The sequence below is a fragment of the Podarcis raffonei genome, chromosome 1 (genome assembly GCF_027172205.1).
Source record: "Podarcis raffonei isolate rPodRaf1 chromosome 1, rPodRaf1.pri, whole genome shotgun sequence".
NCBI classification, from domain to species: domain Eukaryota; kingdom Metazoa; phylum Chordata; class Lepidosauria; order Squamata; family Lacertidae; genus Podarcis; species Podarcis raffonei.
Window position 1 is genome coordinate 9341870 of NC_070602.1, and position 24892 is coordinate 9366761.

The 24892-nt window shown below is 45.3% G+C and overlaps 1 protein-coding gene and 1 non-coding gene across 2 annotated transcripts in view; one reads left to right on the plus strand and one right to left on the minus strand.

Annotated features, from left to right (window-relative positions):
• PRKCH (protein kinase C eta) overlaps window positions 1-24892 on the plus strand; it is a 108100-nt gene that overhangs the window by 17969 nt on the left and 65239 nt on the right. Inside the window, exon 2 of the mRNA XM_053404071.1 lies at window positions 14651-14714. Within this exon, the coding sequence (XP_053260046.1) occupies window positions 14651-14714 (64 nt within the window). The remainder of the gene's footprint in view (window positions 1-14650; window positions 14715-24892) is intronic.
• Window positions 9589-9662, minus strand: TRNAI-GAU (transfer RNA isoleucine (anticodon GAU)). The gene has a single exon. It is a non-coding gene; the product is annotated as a tRNA-Ile (tRNA).

Consider the following 24892-nt stretch of genomic DNA (forward strand, 5'->3'; position numbering starts at 1 on the left):
GTGTGCGTGCCCTGCGCCCAGGGGCGGGGCAAGCCAGGGCACAACGCTCCGCGAGGACCTCCAAGTCTGCCTGCCTTCTCCCACTCAGCCGCCCTACAGCTGAGGAGGCGGCGGCGGGCAGACCATTTGGGGCAGCGCGGAGCCTGCGGGCATCCAAGCCACCGTGTCACTCCCAGAAGAGGCGCGTAGTTCGAGTGTGCTGCAGGCCCTGCAGTGAGTGCCACCTGGCATTTTGTCACCCCCCCTTAGTTGTGACACTCGGGGTGGCCCACCCCCACCGCACCCCCTTCCTCCGCCCCTGCTTCCCACCCCTAGGGGCTGCTCCCTGGGGGTCTCCTGGGCTCTGTGCCCACATGGCATGATTCTGAGCAGGCCATTCCCCCCCCCCCCAATTACTGCCTCTGATTCCCACTTCAATTAGTGTGTAAGGTTGATTTGATTCCTTCTCCTTGTTCCTGATCTTCACTCACTCCCTTGTTCTCGATGTTAACCTTTATTAGGCTGCCAATGGCAACTAACTATGATGCCTGTCTTCTACATCCACTGTGGCTGGAGTGTCACAATTGACATTTTTTGCTTGTTACAGGATTCCTAGCCTGTAACAGGTGAGTGAGAGTCTACCCCATCCCCGCCCTATATGAATTAAGGTTTATTTCCCTCTGCTTTCCATTCCTCATTCCGAGGGTTTCTGTTTATCGGGGAAAGAAGACCCTCGCTCTTACAAGTTGCTAGCAAATAAAGTACGGCTGGCATTTGCCTGCAATTTCCTGGACATCACCAGGATTCGTCCTTCAAAAGTGGCGTCTGGGAGGAATTTTCTAATATCGCTTGAAATGGCCAGGAAAACCCAGGCATATGGCAACCCATATCCTATATGTTGGTTGTCGGGGTTTTTTTTGCCAATTTCCAGAAAAATAGCTCAAAAACTTTGGGCAAACCATCAACAACTTTTGTTTCTGGATTTTCACTTTTTGAAATATGCCAACCCTAAAACAGCTTTGTTTCTGGTCTGGTTTTTTATCCTGGTATCCTTGCGTTCCCTTTTGGCAGAGAAACATCCTTGAGTCATGTATCTGGATCAACTTGGCATACACAGCAGGGTTTTGTTTAAAGCTCACAATCTTCTCCCACCCTGAGCGGGGCTCCTAAAAGGAGGCAGGATGAATCTGAATACCAGCGGCAGGGAATTGCAGGAAGGGAAAGCACTTCTGTGCTCTAGCTCTGCTGGCGGCCGCTATGAAAACAGCAGACTGGACTTGGTAGTTCATTTGGCCTGATCCTGCTGGGCTACTCTTCCATGTTCAGAGGGAGACAGCTGCCCTGGGCAGCAGATGATAAGGGCCAAGGCTAGGAGATACATCCATATATCGCCCAAATCTTTGAAGTCCATATCGTAATATCAGTTTCATAATTTTAAATCTGGCAATATATCGTGAATCGTGATGTGTGTTTGTGTGCTATGTGTGTGTGGGGGGGGGGGGGGAGAGACCGTGAAGCTAGCCAATGCTTCTCTCGATACCTGCAGCCTCTGTTAACTGAATCACAAGTACAGGTGCCGGCAAAAATCACGAGGTCCATCCTTATTTCAGACATTGTGATATATCAGTGTATTGTGATATATCATGATATTGAAAAGACAGATATCGCCCAGGGGTGTGGAGAGATCACAGCTATATGTAACATGGAGCCTGGCCTGGCCTCCTGCCCTCAGGTGTGCTGTGCTGTTCGTTTCCCCGTTTCGAAGTGAATTTCAACTGCTTTTATATGTGGAATTGGGGAACCTGCCATCTTGTCATTTGCCTCGGACAGTAAAATGCCTTGGGCCTGGCCTTGTGCAAACACCTTGCAATTGGAATAGTTCTGCATCATGCAACCCTCGACCTTTGCTAAGAATCTGGCACCTCTGCAGGCGTGGAGCAGGGAGAGTCACTTTTCGCACCTTGCAATGCACTCCATGAGTCCTGCCTGGGACATCATGATGATGATGATGATGATGATGATGATAATTTATACCACGCCCTTCTGATTGGGTTTCCCCAGCCACTCTGGGCGGCTCCCAACAAAATATTAAAAACACAATAAAACATCAAACATTAAAAACTTCCCTAAACAGGGCTGTCTTAAGATGTCTTCTAAAAGTCAGGTGGAAGGGTGTTCCACAGGGCAGGTGGCACCACCGAGAAGGCCCTCTGCCTGGTTCCCTGTAACCTCACTTCTCGCAGTGAGGGAACCGCCAGAAGGCCCTCAGAGGAGGACCTCAGTGTCCGGGCTGAATGATGGGGGTGGAGACGCTCCCTCAGGTATACTGGGCCAAAGCTGTTTAGGGCTTTAAAGGTCAGCACCAACACGTGAGCAGCTTCCTTGCAGGACCACAGAAACAGCTTGATGATGGATGAAAGATGCAACTTAATGACACCATGTCATGTGCTTCAGAAACTTGAGCTCTAAACAGGGTCAAGATCAATGTGTTATCATTCATCTATAAAGTCCTGGACAACTTGGTGTGGTTCTGTCTGCAATATTGCCTTAACCCATTTTTATCCGCTCAGCCGCTTCGATCTGTGGAATTGGCACTGCTACAAGTGCCACAAAATGTTCATTCTGCATTTGTAAGAAATAAATCTTTGGAACTCCCTGCCTATTGATATCAGGCAGGTGCCTTCACTGTACAGTGGTACCTCTGGTTACGTACTTAATTCGTTCTGGAGGTCTGTTCTTAACCTGAAACTGTTCTTAACCTAAAGCACCACTTCAGCTAATGGGGCCTCCTGCTGCCGCTGCGCTTGCACGATTTCTGTTCTCATCCTGAAGCAAAGTTCTTAACCCGAGGTAATATTTCTGGGTTAGCGGAGTCTGTAACCTGAAGTGTATGTAACCTTAGGTACCACTGTACTCTTTTCAGCAAGGGCTGAAAACATTTTTGTTCAGACAAGCCTTCCCAGATACGGAGAACGTTGTGTTTTAATCTGTTTTTAGTCTATCGCTATTGTTTTTTGTGTGGAGTTTTTTATTGTTTTAAATACATAGTTGTTTTAAACTGCTTTTACCAATAATTTTATTGATTTAATTTTTTTTGTAAACAGACATGAGGATTTTTCCTATCATCAAGCAGTGTATTAAATCAATACGTTTGAAGCACGTGGTGAGGAACAGTAGCTTACTTCCCAGCACCCTTAACAAACTACAGTTGTTCCCAGAATTCTTGGGAAACATCACATGCTTTAAATGCATGGACAAAGTCTATAGGGGCTATGGGTAGAGTAGTAGAGCATAGATATAGGGTTCACTCCCCTTTTTTTTTGCATTTCTCAGTGACCCACCCCATTCTGCATAAGATTTGCTCATTTAAAAGTTGAGGTGGCCCTCTGCTGTGTCCATCCAAGTTACAGTGGTACCTCGGGTTACATATGCCTCAGGTTACAGACTCCAGAAATAGTGCTTCAGGTTAAGAACTTTGCTTCAGGATAAGAACAGAAATCGTGCTCCGGCGGCGCAGCAGCAGCATTTAGCCCCATTAGCTAAAGTGGTGCTTCAGATTAAGAACAGTTTCAGGTTAAGTACGGACCTCCGGAATGAATTAAGTACTTAACCCGAGGTACCACTGTACACTGAATATCTGAACAAGCACAAATCTCCCCCTTTGTGAGTTGTGAGTAAGAAAAGTGTCAGCTAACTGGCCCGGTCAGGCAGGATGTAGCACTCAGAGACGTGGTTAACACCCATGTGATTACACAGAGATGTCGCACAGTAACATGCAATGCACCTGGTCCCAGCCAAGACTACGCAACGTCCACATTCAATGTGGTTGACTGCAAAGGAGGGAGATTTCACTTGATGCATTGCAGAGAGAGACACATTTTCTACTTTTTCTACTTGCACTTTGTCTTCTATGAAAGACAAAGGGGCCCGGCACTTGCAGAGCTTTTGTTTGTTTTATTCATTTCTTAAAACCTATGAGCCCCTTGATTGCAAAATAAAATTTTAAAACCCCTCAAAGATGAGCCCTCCCATCAGATGTCAAAGAGATAAACAACTACCTGACATTCAGAAGACATCTTAAGCAAGCCCTTCTTCTTGAGGGAAGTTTTTAATATTTAACGCTGTACTGTTTTTAACACTTGATTGGGAGCCACCAGAGTGGCTGGGGAAACTCAGCCAGATGGGCGGGGTATAAATAAATTATTATTATTATTATTATTATTACTATTATTAAACAATAACATCAAGGAAAAACTGCAGCTGTGCTTTAAAGCGTACCAAAGTTAAAATACGGAAACACAGATTAAAATTACGCCAACTTCCTAAGCATCTGGGTGGGCTTGTCTGAGCAGGAATATTTTCAGCAGGTGCCACAAAGTGTACAGTGAAGGCGCCTCTTGATCTCAAGAGGCAGGGAGTTGCAAAGTCTAGGCGCTGCTGCACTCAACAACCGAGTTCTCGTGGAATGGGTATTATGTGGCACCTCTCGTAGTGCCAATTCCACCTGTTGAAACAGACGAGGGGGGACATGTGTTTTAAGACTACCTCTTAGAGAAACTAGTCCCAAGTTGTAAAGACCTTTTACATTCTGGGAATCATGGAATTGTAGAGTTGGAAGGGAACCCAGGGGTCATCTAGTCCAACCCCCCTGCAATGCAGGAATCTCAGCTAAAGCGTCCATGACAGATGGTCACCCAACCTCTGCTTTAAAACCTCCAAGGAAGGAGAGTCCATCACCTCCTGAGGGAGACCATTCCACTGTCAAACAGCTCTTACTGTCAGAAAGTTCTTCTTGATCTTTAGCTGGAATCTCCTTTCTCGTAACTTGAAGCCATGGGTTCGAGTTCTACCCTCGAAGCAAGAGAAAACAAGCATGCTCCATCTTCCATGTGACAGCCCTTGAGATATTTGAAGATGGCTATCACATCTCCTCTCAGTCTCCTCTTTTCTGGGCTAAACATACCCAGCTCCTTCAACCGTTCCTCATAAGGCTTGGTTTCCAGACCCTTGATCATCTTGGTCGCCCTCCTCTGCACATATTCCAGCTTCTCAATCCCTATATACAAAAGACGCTTCCATTGTGTTCCATGCTGTTCTTTTTCTTAAAATAAAAAATAAATAAAAATCCCAGCAGCGTGCTTGATATTTCATGTCACAAATTTCCACAGAACTACTAACGTATGTGGCATTTTTACAGAATAAAGGGAATAATAGAAGCTCCGTCCTCTAAGGAACTTCCAGTCTGAGGCATCCTGCTCACTGGAGAGCTTTATTTATTCAAGAATTTGCTCGATTTGTATGGCGGACTATCGACACGTGTTCTTTGAGCAGCTCATAGAATATAAATGACGAAATGCAATATTAAAATGTGGAACGCAGAGAGGAATTCAACATCATGCTTTTCTGACTGTCCCTCTGGAACAAGCATTTTGATTTGCCTGGTGAGATTATTCCCCTTTCTCTTCCTCCTGCGTGCTGCTTTGGGGGTTCCCAGAGCCAATTTTGGGGGTGCAAAGGGATGAGGCTACTGGTTGTGGTGGAACCCAGGAAGGCAGTATTGCGTACCACCTCAAGTGTGTGGTCACCAATGCTGATGCCCAAATGCTGGTGACGTCCTGACTCGGGCTGTTGGTCTTCATCAGGCTGCTGAAAATTTTCCACATCACTTGAGAAGACAGGCAAAGTAATGCCAGTGTACTGGAAGAAGCAAATATCACCCATGTCAAAGCAACCATCATTCAACATCAACTTCGTTGGACTGGTCATGTTGTTCGGATGCCTGATGATCGTCTTCCAAAGCAACTGCTCTATTCCCAATTTAAAAATGGAAAGCTGGTGGTCCACAAAAGAGGTTTAAAGACTCTCTCAAGGCAAATCTAAGAAAATGTAGTATAAACACCCACAACTGGGAAACACTGGCCTGTGAGCGCTCCAGTTGGAGAACAGCCTTTGCCAAAGATGGGCTTTGCAGACGCTCAAACTCAGGACAAAGGGGAGAAATGTGCTAAGAGGAAGGCACAATTGGCAAATCCACACCGTGATCAACTCCCGCCCGGAAACCAATGTCCCCACTGTGGAAGGCATAGCTGTCAAGCGTCCCTTATTTGAAGGGATAGTCCCTTATTCCAGCGCCATGTCCCTTATTGATGGATGTCCCTTAAATGTCCCTTAAATGATGTCCCTTAAATTTCAAAGGAAGCAGCTCCTCTCCCTCCCTCCCTGCCGGCCAGGGAGGAGGGAGGCTCCAACTGTGTTGCTTGGCTGTGTTGCTCACCCAATAAGAAGTCTAAGAACAACTGGGGGGTGGAGCTTGCATGCCTCGTGTGTGGCTAGTTAATGCAAACTGAGGGGTTTTTTGAATGCTGGACACCATTTTGCTGCACGTGCTGCTGCAAACTTTGCAGTGCAAAGCCAGACCGGGGAGCCATCTTAAGTTGAGGCTGCATAGGCCTTGTGGTGCATGTGATTCAGATTCTATTCAGTTGAACCTCTGGTTACAAAGTTGGTTGGACAGTGTTCTCGAAGCTACCCAGCATGAGTTTGACCAGACTGCAGGAGGACAGGAAGACAGGAGTGCCTGGAACAGGTGAGGCTGCAGGTCCCTTATTTTGGCTGCTGGTCCCTTATTTTCAAGGCTGCTGGTCCCTTATTTTCAAATGTGTAAGCTGACAGCTATGGTGGAAGGACGTGTGGCTCCAGAATTGGCCTCCACAGTCACTTATGGACTCACTGTTAAGACCGTGTTTATGGAAGACATTCTTACTCGGCTACAAGTGATCGCCAAAGAAGAAGAAGGTAAGGCCAGACTCCCTGCAAACTTGGGCAAATTGCTTGTTGACTCTCTGTACAACATTTGGAAAAATAGGGAGCTTCCTTGTACTAAGTCAGACCGTTGGACCTGCTAGGCCCACATTGTCTGCAGACTGGCAGCGGCTCTTGAGGTCTTCAGGCAGGGGACATTCTCAGCCCTACCTGGGAATGCCTGCCACTGAGCTACAGCCTTCTGGAAGACTGCAAGTTCCCTGTCCCTGACTCACATGATCTGATACTTCGCTGTACAATTTCCCCCCCTGCTCATAGAAAACCAGCACCACAGGAAGGACTCTAGCTTCACCACCACACTGGCATGCTAGCTTTCTATGTGCGAGGAATTTAAATTATGTATGGAAGAGCAGGTTAGCGGAGAGCTTTTGTCCCTGACAGGCTAATTGTCTACATGCAGGAATACCGCTTCGTACGAAGGTGTATTCAGTCATGGGCTTACTCCTGAGCAAACGGAGCGCACTTCGTTTCAGTCAGAGGTGAGGAATATGGCACCTCTTTTTAGAGAGAGGAGGATTGCGAGAATCAGTTCCTCACACACAGGGCCTCTGTGTGTGTTTGAACAGGCTCTCAGTATAATCTTTGTTTCTGGTATTATTGCTAAAGGCAACAGCTGCTGAATGAGACCCCATAATAAAAGCCTTGGGGGGGGAATCTTGCCTTCTGTTCCTTTTGAATAGGTTTCAGGGGCTGATCAAACAGGTTTGTCAGGAGACACAAGTATTTTATATGAATGCTCTAGCTGTCTTTGTAGGGCGAAACTCACCGTGGAAGCTGAGGGCAGACTTTTCTGAGTTACAACTTGAGTCAAAGCAAAATAAGGCGGAGGGGGAAAAGTTCACAGCCTCTTTTGTCCAGGGCTGGAAGCATGTTGCAAATTCCTAATTAAACAGCTCAGGAGAAGCAGCAAAACTTAAGCAACTAGACAATCGGGTGCCTACATTTTTCCAGACTTAAGGCTGGGGGTGGGGGGTGGGGGGGAATTGGATTTAGTTCTCACTGAAAGGCAAACCTCCTTGACTGCAGCAGTTTTCACTGACATTGGGCCCCCAGCCCCCAGTTTGAATCAAGATGGCGGACCGAAATCTCACTTTGGCATGACTCGAACTCGTTGCTTCTTGAGATATTGTCACCAAACTTGGCATGAGTGACACAGAGGTGGATGTTTGGGCGCCAGGTTCCATTTCGAATCAAGATAGCTGACCAAAGCATGATTTTGCTGTGACTTCGCTTGACTTTTTTGGCACCGAACTCTGAAATTACACCCTCCGCTTAAAAATTACAATATATTTTGGGTTTCCAAAATTCCTCGGCATCGGCAGGCACTCCCCACTTAGTGTATTATATCAGGGGAAACTGCATTACAGAAGTCGTTTATTAGGAAGAATTGCATATAAGCTTGCTTATATTGGGAGAAACCCAGCGATGAATTTTCATTAGGACTTTGAACAAATAAAATTTGAAAACTGACCTGGAACATCGATAAACTGAGGAAAATAAAAATGGACACATTTAACCAGCCATGCTTCTAGCTCAAAGGTCCATAAAGTTCAAGCTATGATTTTCCTAGTAGTGATGTATGAAAGTGAGAGCTGGACCATAAAGAAGGTTGATTGCCCAAGAATTGATGCTTTTGAATTCTGGTGCTGGAGGAGACTCTTGAGAGTCCCATGGACTGCAAGAAGATCAAACCTCTCCATTCTGAAGGAAATCAGCCCTGAGGGCTCACTGGAAGGACAGATCCTGAAGCTGAGGCTCCAATACTTTGGCCACCTCATGAGAAGAGAAGACTCTTTGGAAAAGACCCTGATATTGGGAAAGATGGAGGGCACAAGGAGAAGGGGATGACAGAGGACGAGATGGTTGGACAGTGTTCTCGAAGCTACCAGCATGAGTTTGACCAAACTGCGGGAGGCAGTGGAAGACAGGAGTGCCTGGCTTGCTCTGGTCCATGGGGTCACGGAGAGTTGGACACGACTAAACAACAACAACAACACTTCTAGCTCTGAAACCTGACAGTCTGCTGTTTAGCTAGACTCCTTGCAGTCTAATGCGACCTTTAGCAAGTTTCCTCTGGTGCAAGCAAGGCTCCTTGCAGTCTGGTGAGACCACTTATGTGTCGCCAAAAAAGAGGTAATGCATCTTTGAAAAAGATGATTGTTCATATTTCACGTATTATTGTATTCTAGAAACCTTTATCTCTCTCTCTCGCAAGGTCACCGCACATCTCCAAGAATCCTGGAGACAGTTGTTTGTTAAAAGGATGCTGGAAGTTGTAGCTCTGTTGGAGGGAAACTACATTTTCCAGGAGTTTTATTTGGGGTGGAGACATGCGCTTTAATTGTACGTTGTGGATGTGAGCGCTGTGCAAATGAAAGCTTAGTTTGCCCCTTCTCATCACAGCAGTGAAGTTTCTTTTGTCGGAAAAAGAAGAAGCCAAGCTTCATTTTCCCACATCAACCGGTCGTACCTGCTCTGCCACTTCACTGAGTGCCTTGTTTGGTTGTCAGTGTGTTGCCCTGTTTTCTCAGTGTAAGGTGTGTGTGTGTGTGTGTGCGCGCGATGCTTTGAAACCCTCTACTGGTGATGACTAATCTGCAGCCAGTTTCTGTTACGTATGGGAGATCCCTCTGTGTTTCGGTCTTGCAACTCATGTCTCCTTTGGGTTTTTAAGGGGCGTCCTTGGGAGATGGAGGAGGCAGAATACATAAAATCATAGAATTGTCAAGTTAGAAGGGACCCTGAGGGTCATCCAGCCCAACCCCCTGCGATGCAGGACTATGCAGCTGTCCCATACAGGGTTCGAACCTGCAACCTTGGCATTATCAGTACCACGCTCTAACCAGCTGAGCTATCCAGGCATGCAGGTTCAATCCCTGGCATTTCTGATTAAAAGGATCAGGTAGCAGGTGGTGTGAATGCAGGAAAAGGACTTGTGTCAGCCTGCCAACCTTATGACCCCCCCCCCAGATACAACAACAAGAACAACAACAACAACAACAACAGGCACCCTGGGGTGCCTTGAATGCGGCCAGCACTGGCCTCTGTCCCTCTTTTCTTCTCTGATGCCCTCTTGCTCCTCTGACTCCCAAAGGCTTGCACAGCTGTTTTTTTTATTAAATAAATTTTATTAGTATTTTCCACACAACAACAACACGAAAAATATCGAAAAATAACAATACACAACACACAAAAACCAACATTAGAAAAACTAAAAAAGCAACAACAACTAAAAAACCCCAAAACAAATCCATATCTTACAAGTTAATAATATAAACACCAAAACAACAACCCAAAAACATTGACTTCCACCACTCCCACAGCACCTCCTTTATCTCTCATTGTGTCTTCCTGTCTTCCTGTTTTCCTTATCATCTCTATCCTAACATCTAGATATAAATCCCTCTTTCTTATCCTTTCACTTCACAAGGTTATTCCAGACTCAGCCAGATTTCTGTCCTCGAACCTTGACTTTTGAGATATTCATTTAGGCACTCCTATTCTTTTTTTACTTCACTTTTTGGTTTTTGTCTTATTATGTCTGTCAGTTTGGCTAATTCTAAGTATTCTTGCACAGCCGTTTGTTGCAGCAGCCCTGGCTACAAGCTCTCCAGGCAAATGGTGCCTCTGGGGTTGGCCAGGGGGTGCTGGGTGCCAGGAGCTGAGGCGGCCTCAGAGTAAGCAAGCAAGCAGGTGAGGGAGCCCAGCCAGCCAGTCCACCAGCCCTTGCTGTTGGGAATGGACAGATGAGTCCCAGGCCCCTGTGGGGCAGTGTGAGGAGGCACCTCTCTCTGGGGCAGCTCAGAGACCAGGGGTGGCAGCAGCAGCGGCTGCCCAGAGGACTCCCAAGGAGAGGGGAGAGGAGAGGAGGCTGAGGGAACACTCCGCAAGGGAGGGTGTTCGAAAAGGGGTGCGGGGCTGTCAGCTCTGCAGGCATGGGGTGGCATCACTGTGCTCCTGAGCCCCACAGAAGGGCTGCAGAAAGAGTGTACTTGGTCAAGGGACTCAAAAAGGTTGAAAACCTCTGGTTTATTCAATGCTGGACTGACCCAGAGTAGATGCATTGAAATTAATGGGCTGAAGTTAGGACAAATGAAATATACTTGGAGTCGAGAGTGGATTTCATGCTCTTTATTCAGCTCACAGTGGTGAGGAGGAATGGAAGTTCCCCCAGAATGTCTGCTTTATATACATCATTTACACAATGGGCCCCACGTGATTGGCTAATTCTGGGATTCTCCTGTAGGCCAATCAGGTTGCGGATTCACTTCCACCTGGAGCTGGATTGGGTGGCTCCTGTGGACCAATCAGACTGCTGCATTCTGAATCCTATTGTTCTAGGACCAATCAGACTGCTGCATTCTGAATCCTATTGTTCTAGGACCAATCAGACTGCTGCATTCTGAATCCTATTGTTCTAGGACCAATCAGACTGCTGCATTCTGAATCCTATTGTTCTAGGCCCAATCAGACTGCTGCATTCTGAATCCTATTGTTCTAGGCCCAATCAGACTGCTGCATTCTGAATCCTATTCAACTCAGTACATAACAACAAAGCAGCTTCCTCTGTGCAGCTTAGTAGTACAGAGCACATGACTTATAAGGCGTTGAACTGGGCATTCCGGCAGCAAGGGGCTGGTGTCTTGTTATTTACTGCATTTGCTAAGCATACTGAAATTCTTGCATTGAAGGTGGTTGGACTAGTTGACCCACAGGGACCTTTCCAACTCTGTAATTCTGTGATTCTATGAGTGAAAGAGAATTATGCCCACTTTTGCTCTCACCCTACATGCCACTAGTGTCAGCCCCTGTCCATCACTGATATGCATCCCCCAACAGATCACCCTTGTGGGAGTGCAGTCCTCGTCAGAAAAAAATATATGTCCCCAACCCCTGTGCTATAAGTTTGACCTTAAACCATCTCCTGAGACAGCTGAACTTTTGTACAGGAGTCCCAGAAAAATAGCATATTTCCCTTCATGCTAAACTTCAGAGCAAATGGGCAGAGTTGTTTGGGTTGGGTGCTTTTCCTCGTTATTTTTTTTTTAAATTGTGGCTTGTTAAAACGAAACACTTATTTTGGGTCTGTTTGCAAGTCAGGACATGAGGACAGGCTGTGGGAAGAGGCTGAGTCATCCCTCCAGAGAACTTTATTTTCAGAATCTTTCAACTGTTGTGAATATTGCATGCAGCGTGAGGCTTATGTTTACATTTATCAGCTGTGATTAAAAAAACAAATTAACCGGGAGTTTTTTATAGATAGCACGCGATGGGGTGACTTGAACTTTGCAGATCTCAGCAGAATCGCACGAAAAACAAAGCTAAAGAAATTTTTTCCACAGATTATTGACCTGTATTTTGCTCAAATAACAGCTGAAAACTAATGGAGTCTCTGTAAAGACCTGTGGGAAATAAGCTAATGGTTTTATTTAAAACAGGGGTGAGAAGAAACTGGATTTGCAGGGTCCTTTTTTAAAAAAACCAAAAACCCTAGAACCTCAAGTTCTATCAACAGAATCCTGATGTAAGATGTTGGCTGGGAAACAGAACTAATTGCCTATTACTAGTGCTTAGAATGCCCATTTTAAAAAGGAACTAGGTGTAGTTCAAGTTCGTCCTGTTCAAAAACGAATTCGTTCTGGTTCCAGTTAGTTTCTAAAAGTTCAGTCTTGGCACTCTCAACCCCCCTCCCAGCATTCAGATTGTTACAAACTGCTGTGCCAGTTTCAGAAAGTAAATCAGGGACCGCATACAAGTGATACAGTGTATGACAGGCATAATATCAACAGGTGAAGCTTTCACCATAATCATATTTCCATGCTAAAAAAGGGTTAACCTGTTTACTTTGGGCCATCCACACAAGGTGTCATTTGCTTTATTCCTGTGCTTCTTGCGGCTACCCTCTTCCTCAGGGAAGATACAGGAAATGCCTCACATTCCTGCCTTCTGTTCCTTAGCAACAGTGATTTAGTGACTAAGCATCCTTAGCAAAAGTAGCACCTCCCTAGCTGCCTAATAGGTCTTGGAAGGTTGCCTCCATGCTTTACTTTCTAACTTCCTTTATAGATGACTTATTTATTTATTTATTTATTTATTTATTTATTTATTTATTTGCTTGTTTGTTTTGTTTCTTTCTTTGTTTGTTTAAAGTGAAAGCTGTGAGTCTGGGGGCCCTGATGGGGTGCAAGTAAGGAGGAAATGATTGTGAAAATGACCAGAAATTGTTCAAAGGTGAATCAGATTCTCTTTTAGTTCACCCAGCCGAATTCAGAAATTTTTGAGCTTCAAGGCAGGGCCTATTGGACACCTGCTGTAAAGCTATTGCCTATCATTATTCCCTCTGTTTCTAGTATTCAGGCTGTGTGTGTTAACTGGCTTATGTAGCCAAAATAGCACCATCCGTGCCCAGGCAGATGGCCATCGAACCTGTGCTTATAAACCTCCAAGGAAGGAGAGTCCGTCGCCTCCCGAGGGAGATCATTCCGCTGTTGAACAGCTCTTACTGTCAGAAGGTTCTCCCTGATATTTAGTTGTAATGTATGTTGTGCACGCAGCCTTAGTTACAGACTCTGTTAAGCTAGGGCACTTCCTGAAATAAACAGTAAAGGTAAAGGGACCCCTGACCATTAGGTCCAGTCATGACCGACTCTGGGGTGCGGTGCTCATCTCACTTTATTGGCCAAAGGAGCCGGCGTACAGCTTCCAGGTCATGTGGCCAGCATGACTAAGCCGCTTCTGGCGAACCAGAGCAGTGCACGGAAACGCCGTTTACCTTCCCGCCAGAGTGGTACCTATTTATCTACTTGCACTTTGACGTGCTTTCGAACTGCTAGGTTGGCAGGAGCTGGGACCGAGCAACGGGAGCTCACCCCGTCGCGGGGATTCGAACCACCGACCTTCTGATCGGCAAGTCCTAGGCTCTGTGGTTTAACCCACAGCGCCATACATGAACAGAAATGCTGCTCTCTTGATTTCCCCCCCTCTTCTCTGTATTTTGTGCTGCGTCCCTCTATGCCAAAATATGTTCGAAAATACCTGTGTATTTGCAAAAGCGTGCAAAATTCATTGCAAAAAAAAACGTGTAGAGGATGCAAAATTGCTTAGAAAAATCTACTTGTTGGGAGAAACGCAGACGATTTCCGCTGAGTCAACTGGGAAAACAAGGGAAACTGAAATGGATTGATTGTCCACCTTCCAATTAGCACTAAACTTGGTCTGGAAAAACAAAAGCCCTGATCTTAACTGGTGGCAGGGAGCAGAAAGCGACGGTCTAGTCCGTTCCTGTAATGTGATGGTTGAGATTTTCACAGTGTGGGGGAAAGCAGTATACAAATATTGGAAATAAACAAATACTGTATTTTTTGCTCTATAAGACTCACTTTTTCCCTCCTAAAAAGTAAGGGGAAATGTGTGTGCATCTTATGGAGCGAATGCAGGCTGCGCAGCTATCCCAGAAGCCAGAACAGCAAGAGGGATTGCTGCTTTCACTGCGCAGCGATCCCTTATGCTGTTCTGGTTTCTGAGATTCAGAATATTTTTTTTCTTGTTTTCCTCCTCCAAAAACTAGGTGTATCTTGTGGTCTGGTGCATCTAGGTGCATCTTGTGGTCTGGTGCGTCTTATAGAGCGAAAAATAGGGTAAATTGGGAGTGAGGAGAACCATATGCACTACTCCGAGTGCACTTGGGAAAAAGTAGTGTATAAAGGGAAATGCAATAAATAGATATCTTTCGGCATTATAGTAGGGGACCTTTCCTGCCTTTGGGCAGCGTGCATTCAATAAATTAATTTTAAAATGATGACGATGATGATGATGATAATGATGATAATAAATTCTCCTTATTTTACAGGTGGACCTGGAACCAGAAGGGAAAGTGTTTGTAGCAATAACTCTCTCAGGAAGCTTTACTGAAGGTAAGAGGAATGCCATTCCCCCCTTTACCTCCCCGTTATATTTTTAGAGCTTACACATAACACACCATTAGCCTCTAGTTGCTGCAGTCGAGAGTCTCCTGTGGCCACTGAGCAGAACGTAAGGATGTCATAATTACCAGGGGTCCACATAGCTTAAGCATCCTTGTCGGACTAACAGCAGGAGATACCTGGATGGGAGCAAAGATCTCCTTTAACAAGCTCAAGCTACAGAGCGAGTTTGAAGGGCACATCTGAGCCCTGGCGCTGTTTTTTTTTATTTTAAAGAGGAGATTCAGAAGGGGGGGAACTGAAGATGGAATATAGATGCGCTAGGAAAGGAAAGGGTGCGTAATCCTTTCAATCCTGCTGTCTCTTGTGCCTTGGGGTGGATCCGGGGCCTGGAACAAGTCGTCTGCAAGGAAAATTAAGAACAGTCTTTGGTCTCTTTTTTTTTCTTTTATCATTTTTATTACGTTTTCCATTTTTTTCAATATTACATCATAACAAACATGATTCACAATTCCAAAATTTCCTCATTCCCCTCAGACTTCCCTCAACCGCCTTCTCTGCTTTATTTCAAAATAATATCATTTCCTGCATATTTCCTTTTTCACACCTTTTTTAAAAATATATTTTAACTTATAAATTATATAATTTTTTTGCTAATTGTAAATGATTATTCAAAACCTGCTCATGAGTCCAGTTCTTTGCATTGATTCTTTACATAGGCCGAAAATGGTTCCGAGTCTTTCTTAAAGGATTTTTTTGTCCTTATTTTGAAGTCTTTCGGTTTTGCCATTTTGGCGTATTCCCTAAGTTTTTCTTGCCATTCTTCTTTGGTTGGTATTTTATCGCTTTTCCATCTTTGTGCAAGTAGCATCCTTGCCGCGGTTGTAGCATACATGAAGAGTTTTTGTTTGGTTTTTGGCAAATCTTAACCTATGGTTTGGTCTCTTTCATTCAGGAATAAAAAGGCAAGTAAAGAGATAAAAGTTTAGAAAGTTATGCATAGCAAAGAAGAAGAGTTAGAACCACAGTTACAGTACCTCCCATGAATGATGGGAGGTTCAGGAGACATAAGAGGAAGAACTTATTGAGGCTGCTCAGCAACAGAGCATTTATTATTATTATTATTATTATTATTATTATTATTATTAATTATTTATACCCCGCCCATCTGGCTGAGTCTCCCCAGCCACTCTGGGCAGCTCCCAATCAAGTGTTAAAAACAGTACAGCATTAAATATTAAAAACTTCCCTAAACAGGGCTGCCTTTAGATGTCTTTTAAAGATAGGATAGCTGATTATTTCCTTCACATCTGAAGGGAGGGTGTTCCACAGGGTGGGCGCCACTACCGAGAAATAATTTATTATTTTATACCCCGCCCATCTGGCTGGGTTTCCCCAGCCACTCTGGGTGGCTTCCAACAGAACACTAAAATACAATAACCTATTAAACATTAAAAGCTTCCCTAAGCAGGGCTGCCTTCAGAAGTCTTCTAAAAGTCTGGTAGTTATTTTTCTCTTTGACATCTGGTGGGAGGGCGTTCCACAGGGCGGGTGCCACTACCGAGAAGGCCCTCTGCCTGGTTCCCTGTAACTTGGCTTCTCGCAGCAAGGGAACCGCCAGAAGGCCCTCGGAGCTGGACCTCACTGTTCGGACGGAATGATGGGGGTGGAGACGCTCCTTCAGGTATACTCGACCGAGGCCGTTTAGGGCTTTAAAGGTCAGCACCAACACTTTGAATTGTGCTCGGAAACGTACTGGGAGCCAGTGTAGGTCTTTCAAGACCGGTGTTATGTGGTCTCGGCTGCCACTCCCAGTCACCAGTCTAGCTGCCGCATTCTGGATTAGTTGTAGTTTCCGGGTCACCTTCAAAGGTAGCCCCACACAGAGTGCATTACAGTAGTCCAAGCGGGAGATAACTAGGGCATGCACCACTCTGGCAAGACAGTCTGCGGGCAGGTATGGTCTCAGCCTGCGTACCAGATAGAGCTGGTAAACAGCTGCCCTGGACACAGAATTGACCTGTGCCTCCATGGAAAGCTGTGAGTCCAGAATGACTCCCAGTCTGCGCACCTGGTCCTTCAGGGGCACAGTTACCCCATTCAGGACCAGGGAGTCCTCCACACCCGCCCGCTTCCTGTTCCCCCAAAACAGTACTTCTGTCTTGTCAGGATTCATCCTCAATCTGTTAGCCGCCATCCATCCTCCAACCCCCTCCAATTTGATTTGCATGCAGAAGGTCCTAAATTAAATTGCCGGCAACTCTCAAGCAGGCCTGTGTCTGAAACCCTGGAGAGATGCTGCCAGTCAGTGTGTGCACTACTGAGCTAAATAGACCAATGGCACACAGCTGAGCTCCTTCTCAAAGCCCAGGAAGTGCTTACCAGGCTTTGGGAAGGGGGTAGGAGGTCTCTAGGACACTGTCAAAGCCTTGTGCCTCCTTCCTCAAGTCGGGCGCCTTGTTTATCTGGCTTAAGCCATGCCGCAGGGACTGGTGGGGAGGGCGACAAATGCTGGCCTCACACAGGGCAGCATATTACCAAGGTCTGCCCCTTGCAGCACACAAAAGTTAGAAAGGAATAACTTCACTAGCTTCCCAGAACAGTAGCTGTACTGGGCTGAAAAGATAAACAAATAAAATTCTTTTATTTATCTGGCACCCCATCAAACCCAGTGGGGCTTACTTCTCAGTAGGCCTGCACAGGGTTGCAAATTTTCATAAGTAAGTTGTGGTGAAAATTGAAGCAGGGTGGTTTTAATTCTGTTTTAGATTATTATTATTATTATTATTATTATTATTATTATTATTATTTATACCCCGCCCTCCCCAGCCAAGGCCGGGCTCAGGGCGGCTAACAAGCAACAATAAAAATAAGTTGAATGAATACAACTTAGAAAGAAAATTAAAATACAACATTAAAATATTGAAACATTAAAATATTAAAATGTAGCCTCATTGCAGGAGGAGAAGGGAAAAGAAAAAAGAAAGAGGGGGAGGGAATCAAATTGGCTCCAAGCCAAAGGCCAGGCGGAACAACTCTGTCTTACAGGCCCTGAGGAAAGAAATCAGATCCCGCAGGGCCCTGGTCTCATGAGGCAGAGCGTTCCACCAGGCCGGGGCCAGAGTTGAAAAGGCCCTGGCTCTGGTTGAAGCCAATCTAACTTCCTTAGGGCCCGGGACCTCTAGGGTGTTGCTATTTATGGACCTTGAGGCTCTCCGTGGGGCATACCGGGAGAGGCGGTCCCGTAGGTACGAGGACAGTTTTGTCTAGGCTCTGCCCATTGGCAGTTTGCAGTGTCTGGCTGATGAACCGTAAGGGGGGATGCCTCTCTTGACAGAATTAAGGTTGCCCGCTCCTGCTAGAAGCATGCATATTGGCGATGATGTGTTTGAACCATGCTTTGAATGCTCTGAAGCAGCCTTGTGCAGCCTGGAGTCCTTGGGATGTTGTGGACGGGAGCTGAAGTTCAAAACGTCTGGGGGATGCCAAGTTGCTCTAAAGCACTGAGGTTCCTTGATGAATTTATAGTGATGGTGAGATTTGAATGAGGATCTTCCCAGAACACACTCCTTTCGCTGCCATGCTAATCTAGCCTTTCTCTGTGGCTTAATAGAGCAAATAATGTTATGTGTGCAGTGGAATATTGACTCAGAGTCTCATCCCCAGTTTTAAGACAAAAACAAATGGAAGCTGTAGGCAGCACAAGCAGATCAAACGGAGTAAATTCAGAATTTACTAATGCAATTTTTATGGGGCTGGTTCCTGAATATTTCATGCTTGGCTATATTTGCAGAAGGTGTACCTACCTCTGAAGTGCAGAAGAATCTGTCTGACACGTTGCTTCCAGTCTGAGCAAGTGAGATGTGCTGGGAAATGCTGAGAAAGCCCCGAGAAGGGAGATGGGTTGGTGATAAATAATATGTTTTGAGAAGGAGACAGACAATTTTCAGCTTGCCTTGGGTCCTGGAGTGTATCGTTCTTCTCTTCTGCAAATGCAGAGCATGTTTTTTCACCTGTGGCTTTGGGCTGTGGGAAACTTCGGCCACTCGTTCGTTTCCGTTCACAAAGCTTTCTGCCACTGCTAAAGATATGTAGGTCACATCTGCAACGTACATTTAAAGCACGCGCGTCCCCCCCAAAGAATCCTGGGAACTATAGTTTAACCCTCACAGAGCTACAATTCCCAGCAAAATAATCCATGACTGTTACAGTGGCATAAGAGCGCCCTAAATATGTGTTGTAAGTAATCCAGTACCGAGGGCCTTCACTGCGAGAAGCCAAGTTACAGGGAACCAGACAGAGGGCCTTCTCGGTAGTGGCGCCCGCCCTGTGGCACGCCCTCCCACCAGATGTCAAAGAGGAAAACAACTACCAAACTTTTAGAATACATCTGAAGGCAGCCCTGTTTAGGGAAGCTTTTAATGTTTAATAGACTATTGTATTTTAATATTCTGTTGGAAGCCACTCAGAATGGCTGGGGAAACCCAGCCAGATGGGCAGGGTATAAATTATTATTATTATTATTATTATTATTATTATTATTATTATTATTATTATTATCTGCTCAAAGGCGGAACATGCTTAGCAACATGGGGAAACCTGAAGCACAGAGCCAAACACTTCCTCTCCTTAATTTGGCCCAACCTCATCCTTGCAAAAGAGATAGAGAGGAAAAACTGGTGTCATATGCAATGCCTTTGCCCAGGGATGCTGAATGACTTCTCTGCCTCCGTAATGACATTTTTTGGGTACTCTAAGATGGCAAGCTTTCACAAGCTCAGCTGAAAGTTCCTCTCAAAGAGTCGGTAACCTATATGACCCTCTCTAGTAAGTGCAGACTTTCCCCATTCATTGTCCAAGTGTTACAGAAAGTTTTTTAGTTTCTTGTTTTATTTATAGCCTGCCTTGCTCCCAGGACAGGACCCAAGATGGTTCCGGACATAAATTAAAACAGGTGTAAAAAACGCAATTACAGATAATAAAATAAAACACCAGTTAAAGAAAAGAATCTATTTTTAAAAACGACACTGGAAACACTCTCTTTAAAAAAATGCAAAAGCACACTCAAAAAAATCCCATTGGCTTGATCCAACAGGCTCTTCTTATATTTTCATGACATTTGAAATTTGCACCTTAGCTCAGCTTGCCATTCCAATTTGGAGTTTTCACACATGCAAACAGGGCGGCTGGATTTGCCTGCACATGCCGTAATAGGTCCCAACTTTTTGTCGAGAGAACCTTTTGCTTAATGCTTTTCCTGGGGGAATGAGGCAGTTGTCCGGGCAAACCCAAGTGTTTTTGCTCTTCTCCATGTTTTCTGATTATATGTCTCCTGCCCATGTCAGTGTAGCAGTTCCAAAAAAGAAGCAGGCAGGTTGCTGTGCTGGCAGGCACCTGAGACATCGTTGTGTTATGTATTCAGTGGTCGGTGTTGCCTGGGCTTGGGTCTGGACTAAGGATTCTGAGCTCCTGTGTTCTGATTCGTACCATGATGTCCAATCACAAAACATTTCAGGATTTGGGCCTCTGCCATTGGCCCTTAAACTCTGGGTCATGATTCACAGCTTGGAAGTTTAGACAGCCAATCACGCTGGGAGTGGGAGTGGTCCAGGCCCTCAGAAATGTATATAAGCAGTTGCTTTGTCCCTGTTGTTCAGTTACGTACTCTAGTCAAGGTTCTTGTTGTTATCATTGTGTCTTGCCTTGTGGGAACCCACCTACACTTTAGTTGTTAGAGATGTTCAGGTATCTTGTGAGAAATAAGGGACTATTACTCCGATAAGAGACTATTACTCCGAGGAGTTGATGCTTTTGAATTGTGGTGCTGGAGGAGACTCTTGGGAGTCCCATGGACTGCAAGAAGATCGGGCCTAAACATTCTTAGGGAAGTCAGCCCTGAGTGCTCACTGGAAGGACAGATCATGAAGCTGAGACTCCAATACTTTGGCCACCTCATGAGAAGCGAAGACTCCCTGGAAAAGACCCTGATGTTGGGAAAGATGGAGGGCACAAGGAGAAGGGGACGACAGAGGACGAGATGGTTGGACAGTGTTCTCGAAGCTACCAGCATGAGTTTGACCAAACTGTGGGAGGTAGTGAAAGACAGGAGTGCCTGGCGTGCTCTGGTCCATGGGGTCACGAAGAGTCGGACACGACTAAACGGCTAAACAACAACAACACTCTGATAATCATGGGCCTGGTAGGCTTTGCCATATGCACTTGTTCTGAATGTGAAATGGACTGGGGAGGGAATATTCCTGCTTCCCTTCCTCTGTGTAGGAGTCAAGGTGGGAGAGGGAAGTGATAGAAGCACCTGAGAACCAGAGGAACCTGTGCTGCATCCTAGTTGCCCAAGGGGCGTGTGGAAATCACAGATAATCCATCTAAGGTATGCTGCTGGACCACCTTGGGCTACACCTGCTCAGGAATTTGGCTCCTTTGGGAAAACCCGGATGCTGCAGGAAGGAAGAGGAGGGCTGGTGTGAGTCAGGAGGAAAGCTCTGCCATTTTCCGATGAAGTATAAAGCCTACTTTGTCGTCGCTGAGGAAAATGGTCAAGCTCTTTGGCTGAAAACCAATGTGTGTGTGTATGTGTGTGTGCGCGCGCGCCCTTCAGTTCTGGGACACAGAAAGGCATGTAGGCAGCATTGCCACTACAGTTTGCTCCATTTTCACCACACATTGCGATTTCCACACTATATTTGAGCTTGCACACAATGTCAAAGCCTCTTCCACAACTATTGTGTAATACAGGGGTCAGCAAACTTTTTCAGCTGGGGGCCGGTCCACTGCCCCTCAGACCTTGTGGGGGGCCGGATTATATTTTGAAAAAAATAAATGAACAAATTCCTATGCCCCACAAATAACCCAGAGATGCATTTTAAATAAAAGGACACATTCTACTCATGTAAAAACACGCTGATTCCCGAACCGTCCATGGGCCGGATTTAGAAGACGATTGGGCCCGATCCGGTCCCCGGGCCTTAGTTTGCCTACCCATAGTCTAATATGATGGAACCGTTGTAGAATATAAGTGCAATTTTATTACTCACTTCCATATTATATTTTTCATATTACATTTTCGGCAGTGACTCCCCGTTTGTGAAATGCTCTCCCTGGGGAGACTCTCCTGGCGCCTTTAGATGCCAGGCGAAAATGTTCCTCTTCAGCTGATTGACATCCAATGGCCTTTTAAAATGTGTTGTGAAAGGGGGGGATATTGGTTAGCTTTTGTTCCTATATTTATTATGCATTTTGTGTTTTTCGTATTGTCATTTTACGTTGTGATCCACCCTGAGATCTATGGGCATAGGGCAGTATTAAAATAAATAAATACAGTCGTACCTCTCGTTACGTACGTAATTCGTTCCGGAGGTCCGTTCTTAACCTGAAACTGTTCTTAACCTGAAACACCACTTTAGCTAATGGGGCCTCCCGCTGCCGCCACCGCACGATTTCTGTTCTCATCCTGAAGCAAAGTTCTTAACCCGAGGTACTATTTCTGGGTTAGCGGAGTCTGTAACCTGAAGCGTATGTAACCTGAAGCATATGTAACCCAAGGTACCACTGTAAATAGATAAATAAATAAATTTGAAAACACGTCCCGTTCCCCCCCCCCCGCCGCCAGAAGGAAATAACATGGAAATGAGCATTAAACATCGACCAATATTCCACTAGAGTTCCAAAAGAGGCTTTTACATTGTGTGAAAGCTCAAATATAATGTGGAACTTAACAGGTAGAGAGATATTGGGAGTGGAATGTTGAACAATCTCAGGACTGGGCAAGGCATGTGGGTCCTAAGATTTTGCGGAAGTCGGCTGTTAGCCCCAGTTGACCAAAAGCAGGTGTGCAGTTGGAACCAAGCATGGATCAAGAACTAAAGTAGCAATTCAAATGCAGAATCATTGGCAGAATTCTCAGGTGCAAAAAGACAAGACCTAATAACACAGTTTTGTTTTGTTTTGTTTTGTTTAAACACACACCCCTTGCAATACATTTCCATGTATGTACTGTCAGTCTTCTTCTTTTTTGGCAATTACACGTAGCCAAGTAAGATTGTCTTCCATGAACACAGTCTTAACAGTGAGTCCGTAAATGACCAATTCTGGATCCACACATCCTTCCACAGTGGGGACATAGGTTTCCAGGTGGGAGTTCATCACGGTGAGGGTTTGCCAAGCATGCCTTCCTCTTAGCACGTTTCTCCCTTGTGTTCTGAGTTCGAGTGTCTTCAAAGCCCATGACACCTTTGGTAGAGGTTGTTCTCCAACTGCAGCGCTCGCAGGCCAGTGTTCCCCAGTTGTCAGTGTTTATAGTACATTTTTTTTAGATTTGCGTTGAGAGAGTCTTTAAACCTCTTTTGTTGACTACCAGCATTACGCTTTCCATTTTTAAGTTCAGAATAGAGTAGTTGCTTTGGAAGACGATAATCAGGCATCCACACAACATGACCAGTCCAATGAAGTTGATGTTGAAGAATCATCGCTTCAACACTGGTGAGCTTTGCTTCTTCCTATACACTGACATTAGTTCGCCTGTCTTCCCAAGTGACGTGTAAATTTTTTCGGAGACACCGTTGATGGAATCTTTCAAGGAGTTGGAGATGGTGTTTATAAGTGGCCCACATTTCACAAGCATACAGTAAGGGTACTGTCAGTCCTAGGTGAGATGCAGTCAGATGCAAGTAAATACTGTCGTTGCACAAACAGAGTCACACAGGTTGACCTAGAAATCCTGTATAGTTCTTCTGGGTCAGGAAAACTCAGTGGTTGGCCCGAGTGGGTGGGGGTGTTCCAGAGCTTTGGAACAAACACTTGATGCTCCAACCAGTAGGACTGGTGGCTCACCACTCAGGTGAGTGGCACACAGGTGTGCAGGCTCCTGGTCCTGTGGGTTTTCAGCTATTCTAGATACATCTGCAGTTAAGATTGTGAGCGATCAGTTTGACCATGAACTTTCAGTTGTTTATTTGAAGGGCTGTCATGGGACAGACCTCTGTTAAGTTCACCGTCTCTCCCATCATGGCGAGAGGCCTTATTTCTATCAGAATTGTCCCCATTGTTTCCAAATTTGCATATCAATTAGCACAAGGAAATGCTATGCAAAACTATTCTCTTTTAGCTTTCTTGGGTAATACAAAAGTGTCAACTCTACTTAATCTTAGGCCTTCTGGCAAAAGGGTTAAAATCTCAAGACGAAGTCTCAGAAGCAAGGGGGTGAGGGCTGGATATATTTTGTCATTCAGTCACTCCATCCATCCCATGATATTCACTGGGCTTCAGTCCTGGAGCACTAGGCATTACCATGAACTTGCTCTGATCTGTCTCCTATCCCACCAGGCTCCACCCTATGAATTGCCAGGTACCACCTCTTAGCTCTCAAGCTCCACCTGCTGTTTCTAAAGGTGTGAGTCTTAGAAGACCTGGCAACTCTAAAGCATGTCTCCCTCACCTGCTTATAAGATCCTGCTCTGTTTAAGGTTACAGAGAATGAGTGCTATGGAAATGCAAGGGGAACGAAGAGGACATCTGTAAGCGCAGCCAATTTTAATTCCAAACTTATTTCCAAATTTCCCAAATAATGAACCTTCTTCCTTTAGGGCAGCCTTTCTCAACCTGTGGGTCCCCAGATGATGTTGAACTACAACTCCCATCACCCCTTTCTAGCAAGGCCAGAGTTCAGGGATGATGGGAGTTGTAGTCCAACAACATCTGGGGACCCACAGATTGAGAACCACTGCTTTAGGGGAAACTTCACAATATGTAAATCAGGAGGTCATTAACAGTCTAGACAAATGGAGATAGAGAGAGAGAAGCTTTTCCATGAACATCAATCAGAATGGACGTTACAATGAAACTAACTGTGTGGGGGTGTTTATGTTTTTGTTTGTTATTATGGTATATAGTTTTAGGTTGTAAAACACCCTGTGATCTTCTGATGAAGGGTAGTATGGATTTTACACACACACACACACACACACACACAGAGAGAGAGTGCTTTTTTTCTTTAAAAAATGTTTAGGGGTACTCTCATTCCGTCTGAGACTCAGGAAACACCGTGACAGGAAATGAGGCCACCATCAGGGGTAGCAACAGAACTGACGGTTTTAAATTGTTAGTTTCTTCTCCCGCTAAATTAACAAAATGTTTAGGGCTATGTGGAGCCCTGC